The 23,476-nt window shown below is 38.1% G+C and overlaps 1 protein-coding gene across 1 annotated transcript in view; it reads right to left on the reverse strand.

The window, feature by feature from the left end:
• LOC127654207 (girdin-like) overlaps positions 1 to 23,476 on the reverse strand; it is a 54,447-nt gene extending 30,971 nt beyond the window's left edge. Inside the window, exons 1-8 of the mRNA XM_052141293.1 lie at positions 23,274 to 23,476; positions 21,606 to 21,706; positions 19,175 to 19,280; positions 10,058 to 10,127; positions 9,010 to 9,068; positions 8,824 to 8,907; positions 6,268 to 6,408; positions 5,881 to 6,047 (exon numbers count right to left, since the gene is read on the reverse strand). Coding sequence (XP_051997253.1) covers positions 5,881 to 6,047; positions 6,268 to 6,408; positions 8,824 to 8,907; positions 9,010 to 9,068; positions 10,058 to 10,127; positions 19,175 to 19,280; positions 21,606 to 21,706; positions 23,274 to 23,333 — 788 coding nt within the window. The 5' untranslated portion in view covers positions 23,334 to 23,476. The remainder of the gene's footprint in view (positions 1 to 5,880; positions 6,048 to 6,267; positions 6,409 to 8,823; positions 8,908 to 9,009; positions 9,069 to 10,057; positions 10,128 to 19,174; positions 19,281 to 21,605; positions 21,707 to 23,273) is intronic.

Genomic DNA, 23,476 nt, shown 5'->3' on the forward strand with positions numbered 1-23,476 from the left:
ATGCACACAGTAAATGTTTTTTCTCCATCACTTCAAAAGCTTCAAATTGGGGAGAATGATTCCTCTGAAAACATTACAGAGAGCACACAGGTTGATGGCCACATCAGGTGCTGCCACATCACTGGGCTCCCTGCACAGAATGATCACATGAACCTATCCAAAAGGGTTAAAAGGTGCCTAAAATAACAGGGGCTATTTCTTTCTCCAAAATCATTTTGACCAGAATTCCAGTTTAAAGAAGTGTGATTCATTACAGCTTTATTCCAAAATTGATTAAATTCATTATTGTACTCAAAATTCTACAAACAATACTCCATAATGACAACATGAAAGAAGTTTGTTTGAAATCTTTGCAAATGTATTAAAAATAAAAAACAAATAAAATCACATGTACATAAGTATTCACAGCCTTTGCCATGACACTCAATATTGAGCTCACATGCATCCTGTTTCCACTGATCATCCTTGAGATGTTTCTACAACTTGATTGGAGTCCACCTGTGGTAAATTCAGTTGATTTTACATGATTTGGAAAGGCACACACCTGTCTATATAAGATGGCATGCGGCTACTTGGCTCGCCCAGTGTGTTGTGCCATTCTCAATGGGAATTTATGGCGAACTCTCCAAAATGTTGTGTGTGCCCGACCTGGCTTGCATGCACATTTCAGGAGTGAACGCCTTCACTGCGCCCCAACGTATGGTGGCATTCTCATCGAGAATGTATGCTGAACTTTACATGACATTGCATGTGCCCTACTCTGTTCACAAGCATGTTTCTGAATTTAACCTCTCTATTGTGCTGAACCACATGGAGCAGAAGGGCTTTGTATGCCAAACTCTCCAAAACGCGGCATGCGTCCGACTCGGCTTGCACGCACGTTTCATGAGAGACACAGTAAACCGTGCATGTCAGAGCACAAACCAAGCCATGAAGTCCAAGGAATTGTCTGAAGACCTCTGAGACAGGATTGTATCGAGGCACAGATCTGGGGAAGGGTACAGAAAAATTTCTTTCATCCGTAAATGGAAGAAGTTTGGAACCACCAGGACTCTTCCTTGAGCTGGCTGCCCGTCCAAACTGAGAGATCGTGGGAGAAGGGCCTTAGTCAGGGAGAACCCCATGGTCACTCTGACATAGCTCCAGCGTTTCTCTGTGGAGAGAGGAGAACCTTCCAGAAGAACAACCATCTCTGCAGCACTCCACCAATCAGGCCTGTATGGCAGAGTGGCCAAACAGAAGCCACTCCTCAGTAAAAGGCACAAAACAGCCCGCCTGGAGTTTGCCAAAAGGCTCCTGAAGGACTCTCAGACAATAAGAAACAAAATTCTCTGATCTGATGAATCCTTTGGCCTGAATGGCAAGCGTCATGTCTGGAGGAAACCAGGCACTGCTCATCACCTGGCCAATACCATCCCTGCAGGGAAGCATGGTGGTGGCAGCATCATGCTGTGGGGATATTTTTCAGTGGCAGTAATTGGTGCCAAATGTGCTTCAACAAAGTATTGAGCAAAGGCTGTGAATACTTATTTTTTTATCAATTTGCAAAGATTTCAAACAAACGATGTCATTATGGGGTATTGTTTGTAGAATTGAGGAAAATAATAAATGTAATACCAGTTGGTCTCCATATAAACATTGACTTCAGCCTTCAACATTTGTTGGAAATTAGTATTTTTGCAAAATGGGATAAACATTTTTTTTTTTGTATTCATATGTGGCAATACCTATAAACACACCAGGGCCTGATCTGAGACTAAGATGTTTCCAATTGAGCAATCAACAACAGATGAAATGAGGGTCTTCTCATTTAGGACTGAATCTGTAAGACCAAGATCTTTACACATCCTGTGAAGCATCAGTGATGCTCTAGGAGTCTTGCACACTTTTGCTTCACTATGACACAGTCAAGGACTGAGTCCATCAATAGATAAAATTCACCTCCCAATATTATATGAAGGGTGCCAGCGGCTTGCAACTTTCCTTCAAGATCGATAAAAAGCCCTGATCATCAGCGTTAGGTGAGTAAATATTAGCCAAAATCAATCTTTGCCCCTGAATTTCTGCTAAAACAATAATGTAAAACAGTTAAAGGATGGGCAAGGAGGAGGCGAGAACCGGCTAGTCAACATAAATCATATTTAATAAAACTCAAAGCACAAACATAAACACACATGACGGACATGTCCGTAATTCTCTCTCTCGAACAATCGTCACCGTCGCCTTTATCCCTCAGCGCCTCATCAGGCTGATTGGGGACGGGCGCGATATTCCGACCGGCCCGCCCCCTCCGCTCCACACTCCTCCCGGCGTTATCTCAGGCCGGGTGCCACCGGCATGACGTACACCCCCATCCCTGGGGCGGGTGTATCTTACGTCCGCGTGGTCATCCCGCCTTCCTCGCCCTGGGAGGAGACAGGAGGAAGACAACAACAACAACAACAAAAAAAACAAAATAGGCGAGGGAAAAGGCCAACACGGTGCGACAGGGAGAGAGAGAGAGAGAGAAAAGCTCACTCACCGGTTCTCTGATGTACCGTCAGCGTGGTCCTCGAACACTCCTCCACACTCAGGCGGACGACAGCCGCTCCAACACCGGGCGAACGGAGTGAAACCGCTGACCCCCAGCGGGTAGAGCAGCGCCTCCGCTTTTCTGGCGGCAAATGGGGACACTCCTCCGCCCCTGGCAGCGGCTCTACCGCTCCGGCGGTCGGAGAGTTTCTTCCCTCCTCCCTCGCGGACGGGCGGTCTTCCCTCGACCCCTCCGCGTCTCTGGGGACGGCAGGGCACTCCTCCGCCCCGCAGCGGCTCCTCGCTCCAGGCGGTCGGGGTATCCAGTCCCCACTTGCCCCTGCGGACGACGCCCGTACCTCGCGATCCGGGCGGTCGGGCTACTCCGTCCCCGGCAGATGGCAGCGGCGCTCCCCTGGGTGGACGGCAGTGTCGAGGACTCTGCGACGGGCATCCCTCCTCCTTCCCGGGTTTTCGGCACCAATGTAAAACAGTTAAAGGATGGGCAAGGAGGAGGCGAGAACCGGCTAGTCAACATAAATCATATTTAATAAAACTCAAAGCACAAACATAAACACACATGACGGACATGTCCGTAATTTTCTCTCTCTCGAACAATCGTCACCGGCCGCCTTTATCCCTCGCGCGCCTCATCAGGCTGATTGGGGACCGGGCGCGCGATATTCCGACCGGCCCCGCCCCCCTCCGCTCCACAAATAATGACTCTTCCTAATTTATCTTTACTCTGTTTGAGACATTCAAATTGTAGATGTTTACTTATCAATGTAATGACTCCCTTGCTCTTACTTGAGCCTGCACTAAAGAAAACATGCCCACCCCATAACCTCCCAAAATTTTCAGCTTCCTACGGGGAAAATCTCTGTGTCATATTTCTTTTGTTTGAGAAAATAAATAAACTTCCTTCTTTTTATGGGGTGACCCAACCCATTCACATTCCACATGGAGAGAGACAACCCACTCATATTAACATTTGACATTTTGACATATGAGAAAACATTTATTGTGTGTCAAAAACAAGATTATTAAGACCACATTCCAACATTAGTGCAATAATCAAACCTCAAACTTCCCCCTAACCAAACAAACAGAAAAGAATGTGTGCATTAAATTGACAGTGTCAATTCAGTCATCCCTCTAAAGTCCATGTACGCCTACAAGAGCCGCACGACAACTTTGCTGTCGGATTGCTCAAGTCCTGTGTTTCTAAACAAATTTAGTGAGACAGAATTACATAACAGAAGAAAATCTACAAAACAAACTCCAGCCTCTAGCGGAAAAACAACACGCACAAAAAAAAAAGCTGTTCAGATCCTCGGACAGTCAAACAAATGTTCAAAGAGCCGATTGTTACATGAGTGCAGCAGATATCCTAATATTCCAATGTCCTGCAAAAAATACTCCACAAAACAAACTTCAGCCAATAGGAGGCCTAAGCATAATGAACGTACAGTTTAACTCCAGCCGCTAGATGGAACCAACACAAAAAGAAACAAAAAAGGCACACATTTTCCTCAGACTGGCAAATGAATGTTCAGTGAGTCAGGCCCGCTCGGCTGAAAAGCGAGCGCCACACAATAACTTACTCATTCCATTGACTTTATGAAGGACAATACTTGTTGGGTTACAAGTAAATACTTTGTGGCCATCTTTACCATCTATTTTCAATTTGGCCAGGAATTCGGTACCGATTCTCAAGGTCTTCCAACTTTTCCCAAACACGTTCCAAGTCCACCTTGTTTGATAGCGGATTAGCAGCTAATTCCCTCTCCAATGACTCCAGATAATCGATCCGTTTCTCAACATTTGCCCTCTTGTGACCAGCTCATTGAATTTTGCCTCCATGGCAAATCAATCGACGTATTACAGCAAGATCCTCCAAGTCATCAACGAACTTTGTCAGCATTACCGACTGTGGCGTGGGGACATGGTCATGTGTTGGTCTGCAGGAGAGTGAGAGCGGTAAGGCTTGTCACCTGGTTCATAATTAACCCTAACACCTGTCTCTTGTTTTCTCTCTCTCTCTCTCTCTCTCTCTCTCTCTCTCTCTCCGTCTTTGGACACTCGGCATGCCTTTTATGTCTCCCTCCGTATCAATATAACAAGAGACAGGTGTTAGGGTTAATTATGAACCAGATGACAAGCCTTACCGCTCTCTCTCTCCCGCAGACTGACACATGACCATGTCCCCATGCCACACTGACATGTTCTTTGTGTTCGTAAGCACGTAAGTGTCTTTTAATATCTCCAGAGCCCAATAATTTAGAATTATTTGACATATTGTCTTCCTAGAACAGTTAAGAATCAGGGTGTATCAAATCTCACTGGTTTTTATGACATAAAAAGTATTAAAACGTCCGAACCTCACATGACTCCACGTACATTTTATTTACAAATTTAGCATTTTATCCTGTAATCACATTTTAACTTGTGTACAAATTTCACATTCTATCAATTTATAGGATGTCATGAAATTACTTTATACTGATAAAAGTTGTTGTCACTGTTTAAAAATTCATAAACATTTTTAACAAAATATTTATTATTTTAGAACCTAATAATGTAAATAGATTTTAGATTTCCCTTATCACCATTCAATTATATTTTTGATAACCAACTGACTATAAATAACAGAAAGAATATTAAAAAAGAATGAAAAAGGGGTGTCTGGATCTCAACTTTGGAAACAAAATACACAGAACAAAGAATAAGCTAACTTTTACTTGTATAATTTCTATTGTTTTGCTTATATAAAAATATTTATTGTACATGTTCATAAATTCAAATCTACAAACTCTTGAATTTTGCAACACTTTTACCTTCTAACTGATGTCCAACGGGCACGTTACTGGTCTCTAGCCATGCTCTAAAATGGAGAACATTGTGAAAACAGTCCATGGAAAAGTTTAACCAAAGTCAGAGTTGATGCTGTTAAATGCAATGTCAATGCATTTCACGGCTGAACTTAAGCAATGGTGACTGGACAGTGTAATCCACAACATCTCCGGACCAATTGCAGCCAAATAAGGTACATTTCCTTCAGAGTGCACGCTCACGAGATTTTTACACTCTGTAAAAGACAAGATTGAATCCAACTTCTTATTCACCAACTTCTTATTCACTAAAAGGAAGATTGAATCCAACTTCTTATTCACCAACTTCTTATTCACTAAAAGGATCTTGGCACTTAAGTTATTCTTCCCCACAACACAACTCAATCTCTGCCTCACGCCTATGAAGAAATGTACAGGCAGACAGGCTGTCACCCTGGGTTCGTTTAAGTTCAGCTGGTCATTCATCATATCTGAGCATGTCTAGTTCAGTTTTGTGTGTGCGTGTGCGTATGCTCACAGCTCCTGTCTGAGGCGTTTCATCTTGGCTTTAGCATCGCTCAGCTCTAGTGCCAGGTGCTGCTGGGAAAAAGGGAGCTGATTGCTGGAGGACTCTGTGAGGGAGGGGTCATCAATGAACACTGCAGAATGCACTGTCTCTTTCCCATGAATCAGTTCCACGATGGTCTGCCAGCAGAGACAGAGAATTAATTAGTAAGCTGCTCTGACATCATCCAGAAGGCATTAAGAATGGGTAAAATATTTAAGATAAGGTAAAATAATAAGTGTAGCAATATTATTCTAATCCTTTTGTTATAATGTGCTCATAAAAGTAACATAATAAATACTAGGATTTCCAAGACAGCAAAGGAGTAAACTGAAAATGTCATGAAACTTTTGAAGATACCTCAAATTGCTGGTCTCTCTGGTTAACTAGAATTTTGAGGTTGATTATCATACTTCTGCAGATATTTCCCCATTCATCTGGACACAGACCCTCTGTCTCGAACCAGCGCAGATCAATCACACTATCCTGACAGTGAGTCACCTAGAGTAAAGCATTTAAACAAAACAATTACTTTTTTGGGGCATTTTGTGGGCTCTAAAAACAAAACAGCACCTGGTAAAAAGTTACACGTTGCATAGTACATAATGGAAATTACATGCAGTTCACAATCTAATCAGAAAAAAGCTTAATATTTGGTCTCCTGTTATGACATTAACCCCTTAAACTCTGGTGCATTTTGTACTGACATTTGCAATTTCTCGTACTCAAATTTCACCATTCACAAATACTGTGGACAAATGGCAAAAAAAATTATAAAAATAATATTAATAATGGTCTAAAATATAAATGACTCCAATTATTCATAAATAACATTGTATACAATCTTTTTTGTTTGTTTACCTTTTTTTGTCCTAACTTTGTAAGCATGCTATTCTGGTTCTGTTCACTCTATATCCCTGCAAAATATTTTGCTTCATTCCACAAGTACGTAAAAATAAGTTTTCCTCTATCATCTTCCATCACAGTACGCTAATCTGAAATGTAGGTGGCACTCTAACGCAGCTCAGCCCTCACAGATGTGCACGTCCATAGACATTCAGTCTTATTTTCAGTTCATGCACCACCCCATTGTTTAATTGAATATCTCGGCCACTGAGTGGACTAGAAACTCAATCTAGGTGTCAATAGAAAGCTAACATCCTCCCCTTTCAAAAGTCAATAGTTGCTAACATATTTTCCTGATGATTTGTTTAACATGCTTTTCTTGCTGGACAGCATATTTTGTTCTGGACATCCAAGATATAACATCGGATTGTTCACCCAAGCAAGCCACAGAAAAGCAAAAGGTAAAAGGTAAGATCAGATATAAAGTTTGTGTCTTCTTGGGGCTTACAGTAGCAGTGATTGGCCCATAAAAGAGACGTTTGTATTTGTTGTCTTTCAGAAACCATATTTCACTTTGTGATTCTTTTTGGTGGTATAAGAGTGTGGCAGGGCGGAGGGTGGGGCCGGGTCGTGATCCTATGCACCCGGTCCCGTATTAGGCTAATAAAGCCTCTGAGGTTTAAAGGCCGACTGCATCGTGCAGATCGTGCGGGAGAGAGAGATTGTTTACGGACATGTCCGTCATGTGTGCCGAGGAACAAGCTGTGGCGTACCGGAGAACTGGAGAGTAAGAGTTTTTTTTTTTTTTTATCTCTCTCTCTCTCTCTCTCTCTCTCTCTCTCTCTCTCTCTCTCTCACTGTCGCTCTGCATTGGCCTTTTCCCTCTTTGAAATTTTACAGTTTTTGGGGGGTACTACACTGTTTCAGGAAGTACCCCCCATTTTAATCAGTTCTGTGGAGTGGCCGAGGAACAAGCTGTGGTGTACCGGAGAACTGGAGAGTAAGAGTTTTTTTTTTTTTTTTAATCTCTCTCTCTCCTCTCTCTCTCTCTCTCTCACTGTCGCTCTGCATTGGCCTTTTCCCTCTTCTAAATTTTACAGCTTTTGGGGGGTACTACACTGTTTCAGGAAGTACCCCCCATTTTAATCAGTTGTTTCCCTCCCCTTGTCCCCTCCCTCGTCCAGGTAGATGGGGATGACCTGCCGGCAGACTAGACGTAAAGCACGCCCTCGCCCAGGGAAAGGGGGTGAATGTGAGAACAAGGGAGGAATGTGGCAGGGCGGAGGGCGGGGCCGGGTCGTGATCCTACTAGGCTAATCGGTTCCCTATTAGGCTAATCAAGCCTCTGAGGTTTAAAGGCCGACTGCAGAGGATCGTGCGGGAGAGAGAGATCGTTAACAGACATGTCCGTCATGTGTGTGTTTGTGTCTTCTTTTAAGTTTATCATTAAACTATCGGTTCTCGCCTCATCCTTTCCATTGAATACTTTACAAAGAGCAATAAAAGAAGCTGTATAGTCACATTCCCCAGAATGAGAATTTTAATTTCATAAATGACTTGTCTATTTAAGTGCTATGTGAAATAATTTTATATTAGTAATAATATTTCTACCACATTACATCTAGGTATACTAAATTGTTCTTGGACAGATATTTTATCAATATTTGTTTTATCCGTGGAACAATCAAAAACACATGCAGTCCATTGCAGAGATTGTAAGTCTATCCCTCACAGCCTTGTTGTCATTCCCATTAAAATTTAAAGATGCCGCTAGCGTGAATAAGGTCTAAAGTGCCCCCCTTTGGACCCACCGGTGGTTTAGTGTGCCTGTAGGACTTTACTGTGCCTGTAGGTGGAGCTATTTTCTTTCAGGCAGAGATGACGCTTAATTAATTAGTTGTTCCTCAGAAGTCCTATTGAACATAATTACCTCATAATCAGTTATATTGTGTCATATTTGACAAGCAAAATAACCAACCCTTGCGACAGACCAAAATGGGATAAGATGTATTATTTAGCGAATCCTTTCTTCTGGTATTCTGGTAATAATGGGCCAATTTATTCAGATACCTCTTGAATATGAGCTGCGATTGCTGCTTGTGTGTCAAAGTCAAGGCTTTGTATCTTCTCGATGTATTCCTCTTTTCTTTCACACTGCAAAACAGTATCAGGGTTATTGAATTAGTTTGTGTAAAGAGATAATTGAACCAAAATGTCAAGTGCTCTGTTTTAAATTTTCCACGTATGTAACATTACCTGCACAGCACATCCAAGCAACAGTAACAGCAACTTCCTAATTTCTTCTAGACCTTCCTCTAGAAACAAAGGAGGTTTCTTGTCAATTAAGATAAAATATGTGCTTTTTAATGAAATTAACTACATGACACAAACACATGGCAAATCTGCTCATCCTGAATACAGTTATTTGGCGCACTCTAAAATAACTTGGATTATGTACTTGTAAAATACAGTTTAAAAATATTTTCCAGAGAAAGCAGTTTTTTGTATGCAAACTAAATGTGTGTGTGTGTGTGTGTGTTTATATATATATATATATATATATATATATATATATATATATATATATATATATATATATATATATATATTAAAATTATCACCTACTGCATCTATGAGAAAATTCTTTATTACATTCTCTGTTTTGTTGTTTAAAAAGTATTATATTGTAATGAAATGTATAGGTAATCTAATAAATAAATAAATTGAAATATTAAAATAAGTACATTGTATTTTTTTGTTGGATTTTTTTATTATAATGGCACATATACAGTAATTTCATGTATTCTAATATATAAATAAATAAATCCTAAAACATAAATAAATAACATGTTTTATTGAGGTTGAAAAAAAATCTACTGAAGTGACTTGTAAAGTGATATGTCTTCTAATCTTATAAATAAATAAAAACATTAATAAATAAAGCTTAAATGATTATAAATAAATATTATCGTTTGCTGTGGTTAAAAAAGATTATATTATAATTTCTTATCATTTCACGTATCTTAAATCTTAAATCATAAAAATTAATATAAGCAAATAAATGATACCTTTTGTTGAAAAAAGATGGCATGTATAATTTAATTAATAAAAAAGCTTATAAAATATATAAATGAAAAATTTATTAGTCTGACAAATATCAAATTCCCAAAGATTGCAAATAAATCAAAACATTGTAATTCCTCTGAGTTCCTGATACATATTGTTCATGTGTGTGTCATTAGTTTCAACCCTATGGAACAGTTCTGCACTTTCTCAGAATCCGTTTTTCCAAGAGCTGACGTACCACAGACTGGATTCCTGCCCAGCAGCAGCACATTAGCAGGAGGCATCATGATCAGCTGATGCAGGGTCTCCTAAAATAGTCAAAAAGAAAAACAAAATAAAAAACAACAGAGATATGAGATACACAGAATTTTACACTAAAAACAGTAGATCTCAGTTCTTTATTAAAGAGCAACATTTCTTTGCAATCAACCGTTTTAAGTTGTAAATTACAGGCAGGACTGGGGACCAGGGTAATTGTTCTGAGATATCTCAAGGAGTTCAGGAAATGTGTGTAGGCCCTTAGGGGATGTTTAAATCTAGCCAATTATGAAACTTTGATGTGGAACTTTAAATGAACTCAAATGTTGTGGTCACCAACTTGTGCAATTTTGTTCTTTTCCAAGAAGCATCAAAGAGGTCTTTTAAGATGTTAGATTATACAGTACTCAATAAAATTTCTTCAAAATGTATTAGTTATTCTTACACAGACATATAACCAGACAACCACAGTGGACAATTCATTACAGGGTTTAAAGCAGCATGTGAATGTGCATAATGCAATATCACTTGAAAGTGTAATATTACTTTTGTACAGCAGTTCTAACATTTGACTGTCATTTCAGACACATGAGCTGCTTTTCCATCATCATGGCCTGGAAATCTTAGCATGGTTGACTAATCATACTCAACCATTCTCAGTCTTGCTGGTTGATTGGATTTAGTACGTGGTGACTCTTTAAGTGTATCTTCATGATTTTATTATGATGGTTTAACTAGTATTGTAGATTAAAAAAAATTCTACATGCTTTTTCATAAGGTAAGTAGATTACTAGGTCTTTTAAACATCGCTATATTGTCATATTCTCTTTTCATATAATACTTCTATAATATTTTGTTGATAAATACCATTTTTAACCAGAACCTTTCTGCATGTTCGTGTCCAGTGGCAAAAACAAGCCCTCAGCAAATTATGGTAAACCTCTCACCTTTTTATCTTTACTTTCCTTTTTGCGATATGGTCCATGTCTCTGCTCTTTTTTTAGCAGAGTAAAACCAGGAAATAAAGCAGTCCGTAAAACTGGGATATGCAATTATTCTCCATTGTGCCGCACTCAACCCATTGAACTTATTCACGCTAGCGGCATCTTTGATTTTGAATGGGAATGACAACGAGGCTGTGAGGGATAGACTTACAATCTCTTCAATGGCACGAATGGTATAAAGCCGTATAAAGATCCTAGATCACATCAGACATCTCATGTTGTCTGGAGTTCATTGTATACTGAATGTTCTTGGAAGGATTTCTTTTCAATGTTTTGTCCACGTAATGATCCAAAAACACTTTAAACTGCAGTACAGCCCACTGAAGAAACTGTAAGTCTATCGTTGTCATTCACATTAAAAATGGCACTAGTGTGAAAAAGGTCTATTGTTTACTTCTCATGCCGTGGCCAAAAGAGGGAACTGTTACGTGCATTCTCCTGATTTCAATGCACCACAGTGGAAAAATAAAGCTTAATCACAGAACAGTTTTCTGATGAGAACAGTTTGGCCTGATGGTGGAAAATTGGCTAATGTGACCAGCTTTTAAACATGATCACATTGGAAATCGACATGTTGCTTCTAAATGCTCAGATGCCCTGAAATTTACCCCATTCTGCCAGTTAGGTTTAGGGTTGGAGTTTGGGTTAGGGGGTAGATTTAATCAATTATATATTTCTATAGACAGTTAGACATAAAAAAATACACCTCCCTTTTGGCGCCACTTTGTACTTATTTTCCCCAGAAACTGAAGCTCACACATGGCTAACCAGGGTGTGATTTGTCGGGGGGGATGGGGGGAATTTCCCTGCCTCTGCTTTTGATATCCCCCTTCTGATCGTTAATTTTTTATCACCGAAGGAGATACGTTTTATCCCCGTTCCTATTCATTCTGAATGCATTTACCATATCCAACAGTAGATGGTGTTAAACAAAAGCCCTGTTTGGACATGATTATTTTTCCAAACAAATGTCTGACTGTAGAATAATTGTGGTAATATGTCTGTATTGTTTACTTTCGATTCACACAGTATAAGGGATGTATGTAGAGGTCCCAGAGACGGGTGCATAAACTCACTGGATTTACGAGCTGGATTTGCTGTAGCCTATCTGGGATTATTAGAAGAAATTGATTGGAATACCTGGAATACCTACCTAAATACAACACAATTGGTGACATTAGCGAGCCTGTAATCCTTAATTACAATCTTGAATTCAAAATATGGACAATCTGTTTACGTGATGTAATTTCTTTCTGACGAAAATGTGTTCCGAAACGAGAGGCTGCAGTGTCCGAACAACATTTAGAAACAATTTATCTCCCTTCACTCAGTTCAAATCACAAAATTACAAGCTTGTGTACTAATTTCCCTAATCAAAAGAAAACAGTAGGCCTACATGGGTAAATTAATACTTAATTGCATTTAATCCTTAAGGGAAAACATGCATCCGTCCATATGCAATGGCCAGTGGTATCTTGTGAAGCACATTTTTTTCTGTTATTTTCTTACATTAACCTTAACCTGGGATTATTTTACCTGGATTTTTATAGAAGGTAAAAAACACTGAAATCTTTATACCGCAGATGATCAAATTTGTTATATGTTAGCTAATGTTAGCCCTGCAGCCAGAGCTGGACAGGTAATCTGGCATACCGGGCATATTCCCGGTGGGCCGACGCAATTTGGGGCCGATCAGGGGCAGAATGGCCATCGGGAGAACTGAGCGGGCAGGTGGGTCGGCCGCGAAACCTGCCGAATAAGCTCAAATGAGCCGCCACATTATGCAGAACGGACCACAAAAAGCGCCGCGATATGCAGAAGAGGACAGCGAACACCCCCAAGAAACCAAAGCCGTATCAATGTTTGCGTGAATTAGAAGTTTAAGTAGCGAAAACAAGGGGGCAAATTCACTAAACAGTTGCGCCACTTTTACGCATGCTATTTCAGTGCAAAATCAGGCTTTAAATTATTTATTTAATTTATTTAAAGTATTTAAATTAAGTGACTATAGGCCCTTTCTGCACACATGTTCTCCATCCTAAGGAAATTAGGCTTAGTATAGATTTTGCTTCATTCAAAAAAATTGCATAAAGGCAATTTACATTGCACTATTACTGCCAGATGAAAGAAGGCAGTAAAATGAATTATATCTAAAAAAAGATGTTTGTAAACATTTTCTATAGATTGTATCAACAGTAATTTATCAAATAATGATCAAATGATGGAGAAAAGCATTATGAACTGGCACATATCTATATGCGCATTGTAGTCAAGCACACTTTTGGCATGTTAAAGAGATGATTCAGGTGTCTGGATCACAATAGTTAGTGATGTTGTTCAGTCCTGCCAAAGTGGGTCAGTTAATGGTGGTCTGCTGCATCCTTTGCTATATATACCATTCAGAAACTGTACGCAAAATTGGAATTACATGTAAAATTGCATTCTGCAGCGATTTTGTGGCTGCTTTTGTCCCACTTTATATTAGTTGTCTTTAACTACTATGTACTTAAGCATTTGATACAATGCACTTTTAATGTACATAAGTGTTGTGCATTGTACTTACTTTTAAAATATCTGCATTCATTATTTGTGTAGTTACACTGTTAACCTTACACCTAACCCTAAACCTAACACAACCCTTACCCTAAAACCTACCTTTAACCCCTAACCCCAACATTATCCCTTCTCCTAAACCTACCCATACCTCAACTTCATTAGAAGCAAATGTGAATCTTGTTAGAATTTTGCAGAACAATATGTAGTTACACGGTTAATACATTGTATTGAGTGCATTGTACTGTTAGTACATTGTAGTTAAAGACACCCAACAATAAGTGTGACCGGTGTGCTTGTGCCATCGCCTGATCTGTATAATTACTTTAGTGAATTGGCCGCTTAACCAGAGCTTTCATCGGACGCAATGCATTCTTAGTGAATTCCATGGATAGTTTTACAAAAAATGTAAACTTTAATTTGGTTTTATACCTAATATGAGGACTTTTGGTACAATCCAATAGGTGGGCTGGCCAGGAATTAACTTGTATAATAATTAATAAAAAACATTATTTATTAATGTCTCCTTGTGGTCAGCAAAAGTCACAGAAAGTCCAGTTCCTTATTTCAGTTTCAATAACAATGGAGTTTGTTTACATGGAAACCAATGCACTAATAGCTACCAAAAATCCTCTTATTAAAACAATCTGACAACGCAAGAGCAAAGTCTTAACATGAGACTTCAAATCATCGGGGTATTCTCTGCTTTTTATATAAAATCGTGAACGGTCATGCACAATTCTGCACATTAGAAAAACTGGTTAAGGTGTTTACATTACATGCAAAGCGAAATCAAGATGATGGGCAAAATGATGATAAAGGAAAAAGGAAAACCGTTTAAGGCTTTTACATGACTTTACACATTGTCACCTTATTAAGCATTAGCAATGTAAGATTGTGCATGTACTGTAAACCCATTCAATGATTTCACTTCAGGGTGAACTATTTTTTTAAGTCAACAAGGATTTCACAATGGAACAATTTCACAGACTAATCACAACTGGACATATAACTCGATAAATAACTCCATCATTTGGCTAGTTTCTTTTTTAGGATAATTGCATCTCTCTAAGCGCTTTAGCCAACAGCATGTGTTAGCCAACAGCATGTGTAAGAGAGAAACAGGTCTCAGGGGATGTAAAATAGGTCATTTTCCTACTTTGCTCTGGGCCATTGCTGTTTCCTAGCTGCTGATTACACAGATGCTGGCTTTGACTGGCTGATATCTAGGCCATTCCCTCTAAGCAGAGCTTGTAGGTCTGGTGGCGAGGCTATTTCCACTGGGACAGATGTGCAGGGTGGGCTCTGTGTTGAGGGTCAGGGGGTAGAATTAACTTTAAGTGATGACTTTAGATGTTAGAATGTTCAGAATCTTGAACATTATGGATGTCCCGATACCATTTTTTTAGAAGAGTATAAGTACCGATAACGATACATAGTCCCTGTTTTTTTTTCTGAACTAAATATCATCAGTTTATTTCAATTTTATCATCAAAATTGCGTTTAAAATTTTCATCAAATGAGATTAAAACAATAAATTTTCAACATGAAATGTTAATATTTTTATCAAATGAAGTGATTTTATACAGAACCTCAGAGTACAATCCTACATACAACATAGGAGTTATATTTTGTCAAATAAAGTGCTGCATAATAGAGCATCGCAAACTACGTTTCCATCCAAGGATTTTTGGTGAAAAAACGTTTTAGCGCATCAAAATAAAGCTGATAGAACTAAAATTTCACAAGTGTCGACATCATATTTTTCCATTTAACTCTTGTGCATAAACTCTATGTTGATTCTTCAAATGTCGTGAAAAACTGGTTTGGAAACACTTTTTGTCGAGAAAATTGGCATTAATGCAAAAATGTAGTGTCACATGACCGAGTTTACCCCAATTGTTAGCCTGTGATAATCATGACGACAGTATACATTCTTGAAAGCCAAACTATTGTATGTGATTATGGATTGATCTTAATGGCATATAGATATGATGCTGCAAACATGACACTTCCAAGAGTGCCAACACAACTATCTTGTATCATGCACATCAACAAGTCCACAGAGAACAAATGAGTGGCCACTCTTTATGATTAATTTAATCGCTGAAGCCATTCGTTTATTAATTAAAGTTGCCTTTCCACACTATTCAAAATAATAGACGGCAGTCACAGAATTAGCCCACAATACAAAAAAAAACAAACATATAATTTCTGTGCACAAAGATGTTTAAAATTAAGAAGAAGAAAAACATCAGTGTGCTTTTTTAGAACACTAACAGCCCAATTTACTTTTGAAAAAATCCTGGCAAAATTCCCTGTATGAAATTCAATAAATTACCAAACGAAAAAAAAATATATAATTTTTTAGACTTATCTTTTCTTTACACAAACTTAAATTAGCCTTACCCTGTTCTGTAGATGAAAAAAGTTGGCTGAATGACTCGGAATGTTCTACACTTTAAACTTTCAGAACTATTTGTCCAATGCTGAGTTCACTTTCAGAAAACGAGCTTTTGAACATTTTAAAACGTTTAAATATTTTAAATCAAACCCTCTTTACCTCAGATCACATTTGCTGAGTTTCTTCAGAAAATGTAATTTGCATTATGACAATAAAATGTATTTGAGATGAAAAATGAAGTTCAGTTGGTCATTAAAAGTTGCTGGACAAATATGCAGGGCATAATGCAGTTGTGATGGCGATGCTTTAGATTAGATGATTGCTCAAAATAGCCCATTGAATATCAGGAATGTATCATAAGTAAACTCAGCATATTTTTTTCTTTAATAGCTGTGCACACATCATATACACATCGATGGATGGTCCTTATCCTCAGACTGAAAGTTTGCCAGCTTGAACAGGACCATGACGTTCCGCTTTCAGGTCGGAACCTACGATAGGTGCAACATCAGGACCAATATTACAGTCCTATCAGAAGGACAGCTGCTCCATTTTTATTGCAATTCCTCCTTTTCTGATTGCTTTTTTTCGTGAAATTAAAATGAGAGTAAGCTGGCTAATTTCATTTAATTGTCTCCCCATTCTACAAAACATTTAGAGGAAAAACAAAAAAAGGGACATCTGGGAGGCGAAATAGCGATAAACACACATTTCGGTATGGAAACGACTTAAGGGCAGATTTATTTTGCGATAAACCAAAACTTATGCGACAAAGTGTTTTTTTTAAGCATGATGTCATCACGCACACATTTTTATAGATAAAAGGCCTTTTGAATGGAAACAGGCAGAAGATGGCAAATTTCGCAAAAACTTTTTTTAAGCATTTTCACTTTGTCGAAAATAGCACGAAAAGTGGAAGGAAACTAGGCTACAGATGTGAGATATTGCTTAAATATAATACAGTTACTATTGATTTAGTAGTAGTAGTAGTAGTAGTAGTAGTAATAGTAGTTGTAGTATAACAGTGAATATTACATAACTATACAGTAGTGATTTATTTCTGTCATACTTTTTTTATTTAAATGAGCTTTTATTTTGGCAGAGCTTTTATTTTGATCTGTATCTGTGTTGTTAGACCAAGGAGCTCTGATCATGGCAGATTCTTAATCTGGAAAAGCCAGTTGCTACATGAATCCAAGTGATTATTATACCACAAAAGGCTGCTATTTAAATTAATAAATATGTAGTCATGCTAAAAAGTTAATTAGCGCTCTGCCTGCTCAACTATGCTACAAACAGAGGGCTCATAATAGTGTTTTCTGTGTATGAGCCAAGGATCTCTTAAAGATATGAACAGTTTGTGTCTCTATGCCTGCACAACACTTGCTCCACACATTCACAAGCACTCACATTTAAAACGCTGCATGTGCAAACTATATATTTATCTCATTCAATCTTTTGCTGTTAAATAATCTCCCTAGGACATGACGCGAATTTAATCTGTGCGCTGAATGTTTACGTAATGTAGACATTGACCATACGTCCTCTTTTTCCCGGACATGTCCTCTTTTTCGGACCTTAAAGTGTCCGGCCGGGATTTCTAAATTTCAATCGGCTTTAGTTGCATTATGATGTGCATCTGGTTTAATACTTAATTGTGTGCGTGCACATATTTGCATTGCTTTAACCCCTCTTTGTAAGTCCCGCCTTCTTGCCCACCAGTTGGTTGATTATAAGAGTCTTGCAGCAACTATTCGCCAAATTCCTGCCTGTCAGTCTCCCCACAAATGCTAATGTGTTCGGCATCAAACAGTTTCTTGACAGTAGCAGCAAATGACAACTGAGTGGAAACAATAGCCATTGTAAATGCTAATTTACTGACTATTTTCACAAATTCCCATGCTTTCGTCCTGGAAGCATGGGAACATAACATTTCATAACAAACAAAACATAACATTTCTTTAAAGAATAAAGTAATGGGCGGTTTACTTTCAGAACCTTACATACAACCCACCAAATCAACCTATTCTCATAGATTTAACTTCACTTTAACTTCATTTTTGCAAACTGAGTTTTACGTGCCACGTTCTGTTTCGGAGCAGATTTCTGGTGAAATTAACACTAGAGGCGCTGCAACAACTGTGCATTTTATTCACTTTCACACAAATCACGAGTACAATGGCTGATCATGTAGAGTTGGGGTACTAAAATTTGGACTCTGACTCTAGTCCAAGTCACGAGTAAAATTTTAATGGACTCGGATGCATTTTTACTCAGACTTTTTCGAGTCCAGCCATTTGTGATGCAATGAAAAAAATAAATAAAAAACGAAACAGAAATTAATGAACACATCTCTGCATACAGCTGTATAGCCCCTGAAGTTGTAGACGTAGCCAGAGTTGTTTCACTGTTTAAGCAAACACACGCACATACACATACGCACGTGCACAGGCTGGTTTAGGTTAACGTTTCTGATAAGGTGGGGTGCTTTACTCATTAAAACCTTTATTGTACTTTAAAACCTCGTCTGATTATGATATCATTTCACTCACTTTTGGTACCCTGTGGTGGAATGATCCACCCCTAGGGACTCTTAGGGCCATTCCTCGAACCCCCGGACGCGTTGAGTCACGGGGGGTGATGCGCTCACGTTGCTGCCGACAGGCTAGATGCCGGGCCGCCTTCCCCTCACGCTTGCCATGGGCCTGGGAAGACAGGACGCCAGTGACGCCACCGCCCCTCGCGCCGTGGACCTTCGAGGGGAGCGTGACCGGCCGTGTGACCCAGCTCGTGCCTGGGCCTTCCTATGGCCACTACCCCACCCTTTCATGGAGCCCCATTCACCGCGAGGTTGCCAGATTCCCCCTTGGACACTTTATTACCGCTTTTACGTTTATTGTTGTTTCCAATAAATTCCTCTCTGAGGCTTGACGCACACCCACTGTGTCTGTCTCTTGCTTACCCTGCCACAGCTCCCCATTGGACAATTCACTGGGAAACTGCAGCAAAACTTTTAATGAAGCACATCAATTTGTTTTGCAAAAATGTTTCCATGGTTACATAATTTTGTGAGATTAGGCTGCTCTATTTACTGTAAATACTCCAAAAGGTACCAGCGTTTCTCTCAACAACTTACCTGGTAGTATGATTTGATATTGTAAATGAGAACAGACAGGTTTTGCGCTCTTTGACCGGCATCATTGTTCACTTTGTTTAAACCCTGAACAGTGGCTTTGGTATTTCTGTGGAAAAAGAGATATGTAAGACATTAATTCCTGTATCATATAAATCATAAGTAGCAGGGACATTCTGTTTCTGAAGACCTGTTTAGTATACTAACCTGGAAGAAGGGCAAAAGTAATAATAGCACCAAAACACAATCCGTTCATTCTATTTTTTTTTTCCACGTGACTTAATTCCTGAAGTACCCAGCACTGAGGCACATGCAGTCAGAGCCAAAAGCAGCAATTCAATTCAATTCACACAGTAGATCTCAACTGGAGGAGCCAGAGTAGAGACCCAAAACACTACCAAAATTGTATATCATACAAAAGTTAACAAAAATGTCCTTAAAATCAAACGTATTAATATTACCATGAACTTCATATGCCCAACAATATGTAAAATTGTTAGCATGACAGGCTGAGTAAGAAATAAATGTGTGGATGCATAAACGAGCAGATTGGCTCTATTACTCCACTCTCTCCTCTCCACCAATAGCTGGTGTGTAGTGAGCGTACTGGTGCACTATGGCTGCCATTGCATCATCCAGGTGGATGCTACACACTTGTGGTGGTTGAGGAGAGTTCCATGTTCACTGTGTAATGTGCTTTGAGTGTAATGTCAGAAAAGCACTATATAAATGTAATGTTCATTCAGAAGTGTGATTTACCAGTCTAATACATGGAACAAACAATGTTCCAAAAAATTGCTTTAGCTTTAGCCGTGTTACCAAGAGACAGATTTTGCAACAAAATACTCTATTTATTATTTTAACCATAACCCTTGCATCTTGTTACCTTAACTTAAATAGTTAAGTTCATTCTATATGAACACCAAGTTAAGTGAATTTATTTACACATGTTTTGGACACACCGTTACTCAATTAAATTTTGCCAATATGATAACTAAAGTGGTGGAAAAGGCCAATAACTGATTAACCGGCAGATATTTTTTTAAAACAGATTTATAAAATGCTAAAAACAATTATTTCCTTACTATGACAGGCACAGACATTAAGGCTACAAGAGTCCAAAATTAATACAATTCCAAAAACTGGTTATTGCGCAACAAAAATCCCAATAATAACCAGACAAAATTATGATTTGGTGCATAACATGGGACTTTTAACTATAAAAAAGCCTGAAATACACCAATAGTTTTTTATTTTTTTTAAATGACAGAGACTTGGCTTTGTTACAGTGCTCTCTATATAAATCTTTACCAAATTAAGCTTTTTATTGTCTATACATGCATCAGGTGAAGAGTTTTGTAGGTGTATATTTCACCAGAAAATAGGGGGAAAAATATCCCAACTATCGGCATAGATTTTTGGCGATAACCGATTGTGCCAAAAGCAACTATCGCCACCGATTAATCGGTAAAACCGTTATATCGGTCTAACTCTAGGATTCAGTGTTAGAGGTTGTTTGGATTCACGGACTTTGACGTGAACAACTAAAGAACTGGGAGCCATTTTATCTTCCCTTTTAAAAGTCAATAAGCTTATTTATTTTACTATCCTTACTATGTATGATTTAAGTTTAGTTGCATTTTATGATATGCATTGAGCATCTTTTCCCTGCTATCCATTACCCTATCAGAACATTCCTGTTGAAATCACTGCTTTAACTGACTCTCATCTGCCTGCTTTGCTTCATCCAGCAGCTCATGGTCTCAGCCATAGTGACCTGAAACGCTGCTGTCTCATGATGGTCTCTGCTATCATAAAAAAAAAGTCGATCAAACAAACTAACACTAATCCAAAAGCTTCCCCCAATCCATGTGATTACAGAGGCTAGCTTCATATATAGGTTACGCTGCAAAAACACTATTTCAAATAATTATTTTTGTATGGTTTTCCGATAAAAGTTATCTAAACATGTTTAAAACAAGATGCATTTACTTCAGAGGCAAAAGTGCACAAGATATGAAGACTCGTTTTCAGAGAATATATCTTGAAGTTTATTTAAATCTTAAAAAAATATTATGTTGACAAACACAGTTTTGTTTGAAGGATATGTTTTGATATATTTAAATGGAAAAAGAGTCAAAAACACTGAAAAAAGATTGTTCTTGCAGTGTACATTGGTTTGCAGTTAAAAAGAAATCCAAGGTCGAGTCTTTATCGATTAATGGCAATCAATATGCATGTGACACTAGCTTAGCAAGGATGGTTTTTAAAATGTAAATACTGCTAAATGATAGACTACAAAAAGTTCCTTCATTGTCATGACTTTAACTTTATGGTCAGTCTGTATGTAGAGAAAACCTGTAAACTACATTCATGACTTATACTGAGTTGACTGCTGGGATATAACTATGTGTTTCTCTGTCGACATACTTACATTTGGTTCATGACCTTGTTTAAGTATATGCCATCCACTAATTCAGTGTATTCAGAGACCACATTCCCTTCTTTGTCACCTAGTCGACCAAAAGTCTTAACCTTTGGAACAGACACAAATGGGCAGTTAACATGACATGTCAGGCATTGACAACAGTGTCATGCATTGTGACATGCTATACTCCATAGAAGCAGTTTAACTGTAAAATCTGTGCATAGTTATTAGACATGCCATTGTTATGACCCCTATCACAGTACATGCCTTTATGAGCTATATTACTATCATTTAGAGACAACATTGATTTATTTCAACTTTTAAAAATGAATTTGTCACAGCAGGACCATTTAAGCAAACTGTAAAAAGTCTAAAGGGTGATTAAAAACCATTTATTTAAATTTACAAAAAGGTTAACTATATGATGAAGGTAGATTTTAAACGAAAGTTTGAACTGTGTTCTACAGGACAATGTCAGGTTGGGGCATGTTGTCACATTTATATTGGGGCAAGTTGTCACATGTTTTAAATGTTATCAATTTATACAATTTTTAGAATGTAATTGGATATAATATATTTATTGAAAAGTTAGCCAAAGGGCAATTCCACGAAAATATCAACAATAACATGAAAAAATGCAGATTTCAATCTTATTTGAATTCATCATGCAGACTTGATGGGTATTATAACATCATATAATATATCTCAGATGTCGAAGTCTGCAGATTTCAAAGCTTTTTGGATGGTTTCCCCTCATGATGTAAGTGCTGCTTTCACAACTTTCACATTCGTAACAAAGAGATGTCACATCCTTAATGCCTGTTTTTCCCCATTTATGTAAAAACGACAATGAATAAAAATAAATATTACATGTTCTTTGGAGTGCCCATTCTCCTACATTATGTGGCTATTTTTATTTCTGGATTGTGCATTTCAATTCACAATTTTACAAATTGTGTGTGGTCTCCCAAAAACTTTTTTTTCAAAAACCATTTTTGTAACATCTGTAACACAAGTTAATTTGCCAATCTAAACTGGAAATAACTTGTCTAGACAAACACTTTTCTGATGTCTGATCTGGAGTCTATCTGTATGGTTCTATGATTATAAATAAATACAAAAAAATATATACTGGTAATGAATACTTTATATATGAAGTTCAGTGAAAATGTCACATCCGTAATGCTGGAATTGCCCCAAAATGTTACCTTTTACATTTGTATTTGCTGTGAGTTTTAGAAATCATTTACTGTTTATTTTGAAAATAAATAAATAAATAATAATAAAAACTATATATATATAGGCTATATAAAGGCATTTTCATTGTGACAACTTACATCATATACTGTGACAACTTGCCCCACTATTGGCCCTCACATGTGTTTTATTTTTCCTTTGCAAAAACAGAGAAAATGTTTAAGAGTTTTCTTGTTAGCTAAGATGTGCCTATTATTAAAAATAAACCTAATTTTAGGCCTGCTGGAGTACAGTTTATGATGGCCAATTTATGATATGATGTAAACAGTTGTTATTTTGAAAAACACATATGATCTTCCACTACAAATAACTGCGATACCAACTGGTTTTGGACGTACATTATATGATCATTTGAAACACGTTGTATGTAATGTTTTGCTTGCAGCAACAACAACACACTGGAAAAATGCAACTTACCCAAATGACAAGAGGGCTGCTCATGAACTGCTCTAATATGACTGGAATCCCACCCTCCATATTATATTACACGATCAATGATTCACTTTTCAGATGGAACTTTATGATGAAGAAAACTTAAGAGAGGAATAATAATAAAGCAAAGTAAATCCAGAACAGTCATTTCAACCCGCTCCACAAGAGGAAGAGTAATAAAAGTGCAA

Source organism: Xyrauchen texanus, chromosome 13 (assembly GCF_025860055.1).
Source record: "Xyrauchen texanus isolate HMW12.3.18 chromosome 13, RBS_HiC_50CHRs, whole genome shotgun sequence".
In the NCBI taxonomy this organism is placed as follows: domain Eukaryota; kingdom Metazoa; phylum Chordata; class Actinopteri; order Cypriniformes; family Catostomidae; genus Xyrauchen; species Xyrauchen texanus.